This window comes from Notechis scutatus, chromosome 9, assembly GCF_049901735.1.
Source record: "Notechis scutatus isolate UNSWTSFEM ecotype Mainland chromosome 9, rNotScu1.2, whole genome shotgun sequence".
Lineage (NCBI taxonomy): Eukaryota > Metazoa > Chordata > Lepidosauria > Squamata > Elapidae > Notechis > Notechis scutatus.
The window spans coordinates 23,632,647-23,644,855 of NC_142017.1; the positions used below are offsets into that span (position 1 = coordinate 23,632,647).

A 12,209-nucleotide genomic window follows, 5' to 3' on the forward strand; every position below is an offset into this window, starting at 1 on the left:
CTCACTGTCAGAAAGTTTCTCTTTAGTTCTAGGTTGGCTCTCTCCTTGATTGGCACCATTGGAAGACCTGAAAGACCTGATTATGGACAGACCCCCCTGGAGAAAATACATCTATGTGATCACTAATAGTCAACAACCACTTGATGGTATGTAATCAATCAAAATTCAGTATCTTAATCCTTGTGTCACATTTGAAAAGTCATGTGAACATACAATCAAATTATTACAACTACAGTTCTAATTGTAACATTTAAGAATGACATTCTATTTAATTGGACTAAAATGCTGACAACTAATTCACTGGGGTCTATGATGACTCACTGAAGCCAGGTGGGTGTAACTGGGTGGGCACATCATGGCTGAGTGCAGGGGTGGGATTCTACCAGTTCGTACCTATTCGCTAGAACCAGTTGTTAACATTCTAAGCAGTTCAGAGAACCGGGTGTTAGAAGAAATTACTGGCCTAATCCTGTAAGGAAGGCAGGAAGGAAACATTCTGGTGTTGCTTACAGCAGTGGTCCCCAACCTTTTTTGTACCAGGGACCAGTTTCACGCAGAAACACTTTTTCAAGGACCGGGGGAGGGAGGGGGGAGTCCGAGTTTGGTGGTTTGCTTGCAGACGTTTCATTACCTGACTAGGTAACATCTTGTTACCTAGTCGGGTAATAAAATGTCTGCCAGCAAACCACCAAGTTCAGGGAGCGCCAATGCCTCCTCATTGCAACCCTGAGCGACAGATATTCTCTTCTATTGGGACATTTAAAACAGAGGGTTTCAGCTGCAGATTCAGGAACTGCGCCTGGCTGAGGAGCGCCTTCAAAACTGAGCGCTGGGCGGCGGCGGCCCACGGCTGTCTCCGTGGCTCAGGACAAGTCCCTGCAGAACGGCTGAGAAGCCCTGCCTCTCGGCCCTGCCTCCCTCAGCCTCATCCCTCAGGTGTCTCCCTCCCTCCCTCAGCCTCATCCCTCAGGTGTCTCCCTCCCTCCCTCAGCCTCATCCCTCAGGTGTCTGCCTCGTTCCTCTCTCAGTCGCTCTCTCGCTCCTCCACCAGCCCAGGAAGAAACTGCTTCAAAGAAGCCGGCAGGGTGGCTTTTCCTGTTGGCGCAGCTCCTCCAAAGCGCCCGTTCACCCCCACCCCGCCGCCCGCGGTTCAATCCAGTGCTCCGTTCTGCCTGCCTTCGTTTCTGGTTGTTTCGGAGCAGCTTCGGCTGAGTAAAAGAGGCAAATAGTTATTATTCTCAGCCGAAGCTGCTCCGAAACAACCAGAAACAAAGGCAGGCAGGCAGGCAGAATGGAGCACTGGATTGAACCTGGATTGATTGGCGGTGAGGTGGGCGTGAACGGGCGCTTCGGAGGAGCTGCGCAGACAGGAAAAGCCACCCTGCAGGCTTCTTTGAAGCAGTTTCTTCCTGGGCTGGTGGAGGAGTGAGAGAGCGACTGAGAGAGGAACGAGGCGGGAGGAAACCGAAGCCACTGAGCCAGAGAGTAGGACAGGCTTTGGTTGCTTCCTCCCTCCCCTTCTTTCATTTGTGTCCTTGATCCCTGATCCCAGCAGCATTCACCGAAGGCGAAGAAAGCCACCATTTTTATTTTATTTTTTATTTTTATTTTCTTTGCGTCCCGGTGCAAAGTGATTGGGGACCCCTGGCTTACAGAAACTGCCTCTCCGTTAACCCTTATCACATTCTTGTCAAGACTAGACTTCCTGTCTCTGGAACTTCTCTGGAGTTATTTTCCCCTCCTTTGCTGGTACTTTGCTTGTGTGGAGTGACCTTTCAAAGTTACAATGGCACTGAAAAAAGTGGCTTATGACCATTTTTCACATTTACGACTGTTGCAGCATCCCCAGTCATGAGAGGCCAGGAGAGGAGATGCATGCCTCAGTGTGAGTGATATTGAGTTGGCCACACCCAGCCAATAACATGAACACCAAGCCATGTCCACCCAGTCACATGACTACCAAGCCACACCCACCAACTAAGCCATGCCCACAGAACCGGTTGTTAAAATTTTTGAATCCCACCCCTGGCTGAGTGGTTCGTAGACTGGTCAGGTCAACACGGAGAATTAGGTGCAGCTGGCTGGGAGTCAATGACTTGGGGTGGCTGAGTGGGCGTGGCCAGGTTGACACAACCACATAGATGTGGCCAGGTGGGGGGTACCTGGTGGGTGTGGCCAGGTGGGCACATAACATCCAGCTGGGCCATATCATATCTATTCTGGATCATGATAATTGTCTATTTGAGTAGAAGGTATATTGTTTAGTTTTAGCATTTCTTTCTCTCCATGTATCTTTTAAATTTATTTCATCTACCTTATTAAAAAAAAAGATTTAGGGAGAGTCTTTCTGTTTTGCTTTATTGTTTTCTGTGCTGTATAGTCCAGTTTGTTGTCTACAATTCCATTAAAATCTCCCATCATAACTATATTAGCATAGTCCAGTTCAATTATTTTGATATGTAATTTTTTATAAAATTCTTCTTGTTTATCATTCGGGGCATAGATTGCAATCAGGAGTGTTTTTGTATTATTATCCATTATTTCCACCATTAGTATTCTTCCGTCGTCATCAGTATAAATCAATTTCGCTGGAATAGTCTCTTTAATATATAAAACCACTCCTCTTTTCTTGCATTGTGTCAAGGAGGTAAATATTTTCCATAGTTTTGGCTGTATCAACAATTGTTCATATTGCTTTATAATATGTACTTCTTGTAGGCAGATTATATCAAATTTTAATTTCTCTAATTTATGGAAAGTTTTCCTTCTTTTAACGGCTGAATTAAGTCCATTTATATTAATTGTAATCATTTTTTTCTCTTCCATGGTTATATTTTATAATTAGGATTGGCAGCTCTTGTGGATCGTGGTTCACATTGACCTTTGGCTTCCTCCTTTCCACCTACTGCACCTTCCTCTTTTTCAGTCGTCATTTGGCAGTCCTCTTGGAATTCAATTAGTGAAATTTGTTTTTCTGCCTCTTCCTCTTTCCCTCTGAAAAATTCTGTATAAAATGATTCAGCTTTCTCAAATGAATCAATTCTGTATCTCTTGCCATGTGAACATTAAACCTTCTGGAATCAGCCATCTATAATTCACCTCTTTTTTAAGTAGGAATTTGGTCAAGAATCGGTATTCTCTTCTCATCTCTCTCACTCTTCTGGGTACTTGTTTCAAAACCACAATCTCCTTATCTTTATTTTTCAATGTTTTCTCTCTTGCCACTTGCAATATTTGCGTTTTAATGGCTTTCTTTGTAAATCTGATGTGAATTTCTCTTTGTAGGCTATTTCTCATTGCGTATCTTGTGAAGACTTGATAAACCTCATCTATTCCATCCATCATCTTCTCATCCGTTATTTCCAAAGCTTCAGCCAATATTTCTATCATTATCTCAGCTAGATTTTGTCCTTTTTCTTCCTCTGTTTTGGAATCTGAGATAAAATTCTGATCTGTCCATCTCCCATCTCAGCATACCATTTTTATCTTGTTCAACCACAGTTAATCTGGTATCAATGTCTCCAATCTTCTTATCTCTTTGTTTATCTTCTTCTTCAATTTTTAGTAGTCTCTCATCATACTTCATCATCATTTGTTGGATGTTCTCGACTTTTTCATCGGTTTTCCCTGCTCTTTGTTCAATGTTCTCTATTCTCTTTTCAATATTGTCTGATCTTGTTTGAATGTTTTGAATTCCTTGCATAATCATCTGCAGGGTCACTTTTTCTTTTTCTTGTTCTTTCTCTTGCCTTAACATTGTCTGTATTAAACGTTGTCCTCCAGATGATGGAGAGGAGGAAGTAGAAGTTGAAGAACCGGTAGCTGTTAATTTCCTACTCATTTCAAACAATTCAAAATCTTCAGGTTCTTCTAGACCTTAATCCGATTGTAAAGTAACCAATTGCGATTCCAAATAAAAATAGTAGGAAAAAAGAAGCCAAATAGTAATAATAATAAAAAAAGAAAAAAGAATTTCTTCAGGTTCTTGTATACCTTAATCCAATCGATTAGTTAAATAACAATGAAAATTCAAAAATGAAGGAAAAAACCATAAACATATACAAAGGAGAAAAAGTTGTAAAATCTTAAAAAAGACGGGAAAGTGAAGAATAAAAAGCTTTAAAAAAAGGAAAAATTCTTCAGGTTCTTCAACACCTTAATCCAATTAAGAGGTCTCAAATATAAAAGACTGCATAAGAGAAAAAGAAAAAAAAAAGCCAGGAAGATAAAAAGAAAGAAAAAGCCAGGAAGATAAAAAGAAAAAAAAAGCCAGGAAGATAAAAATAAAGAAAAAACCAGTATTGGAGGTAGATGGAAAAACAAAAATACCAGAAAATCAAAAAGAGAAAAAGAAAAAAAAAAGGCTACTCCCTTAAAAAGAAAAGGAAGGGAATCATTAATACTAAAACTTTTCTTTTAAAATAAAAAACAAACGTAAAAAATTAACTTCCAAAGACAAGCATAAAGAAAAAACAAGCAAAGACAAGTTCCAAAGAACTAAAAGTCAAAATAGCTATTTCAAAAAGTAAACTGTTGAGGAGGGGTAGCACAGCTTAAAAAAAAATCAAGAAAACACACTGCACTTTGTTTAGTTATCCAAGGCTCTTGTTATAACACTCTTCTTCAGAAACTTATCACCTTTTCTTTTTCTATAACCTTCAGCACCAGACTCCAGCTGTTGATAGAAACCCAGAAGAGCACCTGCAATAATACTCTCCCATGCTCTTCCCTCTATCTTATCGAATAGCAATGTCCTTGAAAGAAAGTCTCAATTCTTTCTTTCTCAGCTTTGTCTGGTCACAAGAGAAATAGAATATTTCCAAGCCTCTAGTTGGCAGTGTTACAAAGTTTCTTTGCTTTCACTTTCCCCCTCCTTTTCCAAGCAAAATGCAATAAGAATTAATAATAATAAAAAAAGAAAAAGATATTTTTAAAAAATGAAATAACTAAATGGGAGTCTCTAGCCTAAAATAGTTACAAAATCAAAAAGGAGCAAAAAATAGATGAAAAAGAAAAAAACAGTCCAGTTTCAAAATATAAGATCATGTATAGAAAATCCAGCAATGAGAAAAAAAACATTACTTTGACATTCCTGTTTAAAATCGCCGCTTAATCACTTCTGTCAAAACTTTTACAGATTCTTTCTTTTCCTTAGAGTGTCTTTTCAGATCTTAGAATAAAGAAAAAGTTCTCACCAAATCGGCACACTCTCTCTTTCTGTTCTCTTCCGTTTCGGAGCTGTCCCAACTTCGGCAGCTTTAATGGCTGCCTCTTTGCCACTGGCAAGAAGAGCTTCTCCTGGATCTACCAGGGACTTTGCGGTGTCCCTGGGATCGACAGGATGCGCTCTTCATTTTCACCGTCTCTTCGGGACGGTTTAGATCCGATAGGATCGTCCAGGAGCAAAGATATTGGCAGCGATCTCAGACCTCCAAGATCACATGCCGTATCGTCGCGACGCCAGCTCCACCCCTCCGCCCCTCAGTAAAATATGATCATTTTCCAAAGCATGAATGAATAAAAGTATAGTCAAATGATTGATTAATAATGATACCAACGTATTTAATATTGGATTGAAAATATGAGATCATATACAATCTAATTGTAATTGAAGACTACGAAATGGAAGCACAAAACAATTTGTAAACCAACCGGCACACTGTATGTACATATATGGAAGATGGCCTGATGTTTTTATGTCTTGTTTGTTTATGTTTGTTTTAAAAACTAATTTTATAAAAATTTATAAATTTTATTAAAAAAAACAAAACATCCAGCTGGGCAATTGGATGTGGAGCCAACTCGGTGCCCAGCCAGAACAAAAATCACCTGGAGATGTGCTGGCAAACGGGAAGTAGGGTAGTGGCAAAATTTGAATGGCAAGAGGTGGATTTCTCCCCACTCCCATTTGCAGAAACACTCCATTTTTCTTTCTCCTTTCCAAGAAGAGGTTTCCTTGCAAAGTTTGGCAAGAAAGGGGGTTGGCTGGGTGGATTTATCCCCCCTCCCCCATTTGCACAAACACTCCATTTTTCTCTCTCTTTTCCGACAAGAGGTTTCCCTGCAAAGTTTGGTGTCTGGTTCACAACATGGAGCATGTGAGGATGATGAGTACTGACTGTAATTTCTACATTTCTTTAGAGTTATAAATCCTCACAAAGCACATCCGTTTGCAACAATCTCACTGAATCAGGGAAGGGATTCATCATTGGTCAAATCCACAAAATTGGGGAGTGGGGGAAATGGAGGAGGAGATAAACAGAAGGAGGGGAGAGTGGATGTTTTAGATTTTCAGTGCAGTTTGACGTAGTTCTTCCTATGACTCCCCCTCTCCCCTCAAATGCTAACAATTTGATTTTGGATGCCACCATCTCTCTCTATGTTCTGATATTCTTTTTTGATATGGCAAACTAGTTATACCATGTGTTATGCTTTATCCAGGTACTAAATTTTTAGATTAACACAATGCATTTAATCAAAGCTAATATTTTTCTCTGGTTCTTATTCCAGCCATTTATTTCTCTTGAAATATTCTGCTTCCACATGTAGTGTTGAGAAAGTCACAGTGAATAGAAGATGTACCAGTTTGTTTTCTTTGGTTTCCTGATTTTATTGGTCTATGTCTTCCTTATCAGTTTTCCCACAGTTAATGTCATAAACAATCCCAACTAAATGTAGAATTCTGGTTTCTTTGTTTGTTGGTCTACATTCTGATATTCTTTTTTTTAATATGAACTAGGCAAATGTCCCTTTTATTTATGGGTATGCACATCATTCCTTTAGATCTATTAGGAAAGAGATCCTTATCTGGCCATCCTGCCAAGATTACAAGCAAAGGTAGCATAAGAACATAAATCATAAGAGTATGAAAAACCACAATGATAGCCCAAGCCTTGCATTCTAAGAGCATTCTCCTGCATTCTAAGAGACTAGACAATCACTTGTCTGAAATGATATAAGGTCTCCTCAGACAGGAGAAAGAAAAATTGAGTGTTTCTGCAAATAGTGGGAGGGTTGAGATAAATAAACCCAGCCATTGTTCTTCCCTGCCAAAGGGAAGGAAACCTCTCATTGGAAAGGAGAAAGAAAAATGGAGCATTTCTGCAAATGGGTGTGTATAGGTGTGCGTGGGGGGGGGGGAATCCACCTCTTGCCTTTCAAACTTGGCCACTTCCTTGCTTCCCATTTGCCAGCATGTCTCTGGGTGATTTTTGTTCTGGCAGTGTTATGAGTTGCTCCACATCCACATCCAGAACAAATTGCACTGGGCAATTTTTTCTGCATCCACCCGGCCACACCCATATGGTTTGGTAAACCTGGCACACCTACCTAGTCACCCCAAGCCGGCTGCATCTAATCCTCGGTGTTAACCTGGCCACAGCCAGCCAGCCACACCCACCTGGCTGCAGTGAGTCGTCCCATTCCTTATTCACTCCATTCCCTTCTATGTATCTTGTTTAGAAAGGAGACAAAGACTGGAATCCCCATAGAGGCCGCAGCATTGCAGAAATTATATAAAGAGTACCTTGCTGAAATTGGGAGGGCCAGCACATCCTCACCACTACCCTTGATGTCCACTACCAGGGCAGTTTCATAAGTCTTCACTGTGTTTGAGCATAAGGTCACCTGCAGTGGAAAAGGAAAACAGGGATTCTCAAGTTGCTGAGAGATTATTGCCATCCTAGCTTGAATATTTGCTATTACATTTTATTTTTGTGCTACAGCTCTTTCTTACTTATGGCCACAATGCACAACAGGGACCAGGAAATTTGCTGTTAAAGTGATTAGCCATTGTTATTCAGCTGTGTGTCCTGTCACATCTGTACTACGGTAACAGAATAACAGGTTTGAGCGGTTGCAAGGCTTCGGTGGCGGCAGGAATCCGCGACTCTGCAGGTCCCTGCTGCGCTCGCTGCTGAAGTACCCCCGATCCGATTGGATTTGGGGGTTGTCGTTACCCTGGATAGGTAACGGAAGACAGAGGAGATCCAGATAGGGGTCTGGGGACATCGCAACCCCTTTCCCCAGCCGGCTAGACTCCTTTTTCCAGAGGCGGTGGAGCGGCAGTCAGTAATGGCCGCCACAAAGAAATCTACAACCGGACAAGATTTGTGCAGGAGGAAGAATTAGAAAGTGAAAGTTTGTTGGCTGAACCGGGACATTAAGACTCATTTAAATACCCTGGAAATCTGACTTTTTCAATGATACATTGTTTCCAAAGGAGGCTGTCAAGCGGCGAATGAAAGTTCTAAAAGGGAAAGTTCACTCTCCTTCCTTACGGAGATAGCAAATGGACACTGAAAAACCTGCTTTTCTACAGAAGGTAAAAACCAAAAGCTCTTTGTTATAAGTGGGAAGGGAGAGGATTAAAAAAAAAAATTTTTTATTAAGACTTTGTTGGAGGAGACGCCTTGAAGATTATAAGATCAGAAACTAATGGTAATAAGGCTTTAAAATACATTTTGAGACTTGTGATTGATACTGCCCCAGGAGGAGAAAGTGCAAAGGGAAGAAGATGAAATATTTCGTGTCTGTTTGGATTGCTTGATGACTTTGGGACGTTTGGAAATTATTCTAAGATTAAAAACATTTGGGTTGTTTTAAAAAAAGAAAAGAAAGAAAAAATGGCATTATCGGTGGATGAATTAAAAATGGAATTTGAAAAATTAAAGGAAGAAGAACAAGAAGGCAAGGGCTCTCTGGGAGCTGTTTTTCATTTTTTAGAAATGGCGATTTCTACCTACCAGCAAATACAACAACAAGAGGTTTGGGAGGAAGAGGAAGAAGAGGAAGAAGAGGAAGAAGAGGAAGAGGAAGAGGAAGAGGAAGAGGAAGAGGAAGAAGAAGAAGAAGAAGAAGAAGAAGAAGAAGAAGAAGAAGAAGAAGAAGAAGAAGAAGAAGAAGAAGAAGAAGAAGAAGAAGAAGAAGAAGAAGAAGAAGAAGAAGCAGCCATCTTTAATGGACAAAAAGTTTTAATTAAGAAAGAAAATAAGAGGGGAAGGAAAATGGAGAATTTAAAATTTAAGAAAACAACCAAGAAAGAGAAAAATAAGGTGAAAAATCGATATAATGTCAGAAAGCAACAGAAAAGAGGAATACAACAGAGAAGGGAAGCTAAAAAGGCGAAGGTTAGGAGATGGGGGGGGTGTAAAAAGGCCAGATCGGAGAAGAAAGGAAGGGAAAAAGGGAAAAAAAGCCACAAAAGCTTGAAACAAGATGCAAAAAAGCAGATCTTTTTCAGAGATAAAGGGTAATGCACAATTAAAAAAAAAGATTCTGCAAAAGTACACAAGATAGTATTGTAGTATTTGAAATAGTAAATTGGAATATTATAAGATTTAAAAATATTTAAACATTAAAATGCTTAATAATGATAGACTTTAACATTTAATAAAATATAAGGGAATGTGTAAAATGTTTAAGGTTTGGCTGTAGAGTTTAATTTGCTATTGTTTAAATGTTATTATAAATCTACTACTTTATTTTCCTATTTTAACATAATGCATTAAGCAGAATTAGAATGGAAATTATATACTTAACTATATTATAAACTTATCATTTTCTTATATTAAAATGTAACATGTAGAATGTACTAAGCAGAATCAGAATGGAAATTATGTATTATTTAAAGTTTCAAATTTAGGGGAAAGATAGAAAGGCGTCATACTTCAAGTAGTGATTACAAGGGAAATTTTCTGTTAAAGAGAAGAGATAAATGGATAATTGAAAAAGAACGGACAAAAGATATAAGTATAATTATTTAAATTAAGATTAAATAAACAAAATATAATTAAGAGAGTGAAAAGAGGGGAGAAGCTATATAGAAAATATAGAATGGTAAATAAGATAAGTAATGGTATATAAGGTGAGCATGAATTTGATTTAGATTTGTTAAAAAAAGATGTAACCCGGGGCTAAGCCACTTTCCAAAAGGATGTTTTATGTTTTGGGTATTTATGTTCGACTGAGAATTAATAAAACCTAGGAGGAATATCACTAAAGGGAGAAACAACGAGAAATTTGGAAAAGGTATGTATGTGTTTAAATGATAATTTGGAACTATGTTGTATAAAACAATGTTTATTTGTTTTCTCAAAACTTATAAGTAGCTTTCAGAAAGGAGGTTTTATGTTTCTATGTTTTATGTTTTGTTGGTCTTTTGAAAATTAATAAAATTTGTTAAAAAAAAGAATAACAGGTTTGAAAGGACCGTGGAGGTCTTCTAGTCCAACCCCACCTCTAGCAGGAATCCCTATACCATTTCAGGTTGTCCAATCTCTTCTTTAAAATGTCCAGCGTTGGAGCACCCACAACTTCTAGAGGCAAGTTGTTCCGCTGATTAATTATTCTAACTTAATTAATTGTTCATGTGGGGTACCACACTCAATTATATGAGCTTTTTTGCTGCATTCAAGCCTGCCCAAGCCTGTTTTTGTTGGGACTGCAAGCAAGCTTTCTTTCTTTTGAAATAGAGCCTGGTCCTACATTGATCGCCATGGGGATGAGTTCCATGATGAGAGAGAAATTGTCTCCATCCTGGGAGACAACCTGCTAGAGGAAGCATTGGAATGGTTTACCCAACTCCATGACCATGATTTTGAATTTTCCTTCTAAGCCAAAACCTAACCAACTCTAAGAAACTGACTGACATGGAGCGTAAGTGGGCAGATTGGGAGAAGGAGGCTTTTGCTTTGTAATGGGCCCTCTTGTCCTAGAGGTACTTTTTGGAAGGAGCTAAGGAGCCATTCGAAGTGTGGACTAATCACAAAAACCTCGAGGCTCTAAAAACTCCTCGAAAACTCCCCCAAGCAAGTTCACTGGGCTCAATACTTTAAGAGATTCAATTTTAAACTGAAATATATTCCGGGGGATTTATTGGTCAATGTCTAGAAAACCCCAAATTGACAGTCGCCAAGAGGAAATAGTGCACGCCATGATTTCAGAAGCCCAACCTGCCACCCAAGCAATCACCAGAGCCCAAGCCAAACACCATTCTGAACTCCCTGAGGATAAACCAACAGCTGATTTGAAAGCAGTACTTTTAAACGATCCATGGTTTGCTGAGAATCAAACTGATTTGACAATGAGTGAAGGACTGGCTTGGAAAGGAAACAAGATTTATGTTCCCAGTACCCTGAGATTGATGGTACTAAAGCGCAGTCATGACTCTCATGGACCGTCATCAACTTGTTCTCCAAGCAAGCCCATTTCACAGCATGTAATGGATTACCTTCTGCCAAAAAACTAGCAAAACTGTTTGTGAAGCACATTTATTGACTTCATGGAGTGCCTTGTCGAGTGATCTCAGATCGAGGCATTCAATTTACTGCTAAATTACCTCAGCTTTCCATCCTTCTTGTAATGGAGCATCTGAACGTGCGAACGTCATGGTGGAACAATATATTAGATGTTATGTAAATTATCAGCAAGAAAACTGGGCGGATGTATTGCCGTTTGCAGAAGTGGCTTATAATAATGCAGTACACAGTAGCACTGGCTTGACTCCTTTCCAAATTACTACCGACATAGATTTTGTTCCTATGCCCAAGTTACCTAGAGGACCCCCAACATCCATGTCCTTAATGGATTGGATGGAATCATTAAAGAAAGGTTGGGAAAATACAAAAAAAGCTCTAATGGAAGCAGCTGAAGAATATAAAAAAGAGGCAGAAAAATATACCCATTAACCCCTTGTTGTGTTTTATTTATTGTATTTTTCAGGACGTGATTTTTTTTCTTCGGGGGAGGGCGCCTGTCAGCTTTGGAAGTCATATTAGCACCAGAAGCTTCCATGCTGCCACATTCTTGAGCATGGGAAGATGGGAGGGGAGATTTCATGGAGTGTATGTGGTTAGACATAATAGCATTCTTCTTTAAAGTCAGGGCCATGTTATTCCTGCACTTGGCTGAGGAGTAGTAGAGGGGATGTGTTAAATATGCATTACGCTACATTTACATGAATTTACATTATATGCAGAGTGGAGTCTGACATTGGCAGGAAGATTGAGTCCCGTCAATGGCTGAAGTGTTGGACAGCACCGGCTATAAAAAGCTGGCGCTGACCATGTTTGTTCGCTTTTTGATTCCGGCTTGTAAATAAAGAGTTTCTTGCATTCCTGAGTCCTGCTCCTTCTCATCCGCACCCATTTAACAGAATGTCTCAAGTTGGAACGGATGCTGATTGGGGCATGTGATGGAATGAGGGGTGC

At 39.6% G+C, this 12,209-nt stretch overlaps 1 protein-coding gene across 1 annotated transcript in view; it reads right to left on the reverse strand.

Moving 5' to 3' along the window:
• HYDIN (HYDIN axonemal central pair apparatus protein) overlaps nt 1-12,209 on the reverse strand; it is a 285,840-nt gene that overhangs the window by 216,158 nt on the left and 57,473 nt on the right. The window contains 1 exon segment of the mRNA XM_087971902.1: nt 7,526-7,626. Coding sequence (XP_087828028.1) covers nt 7,526-7,626 — 101 coding nt within the window.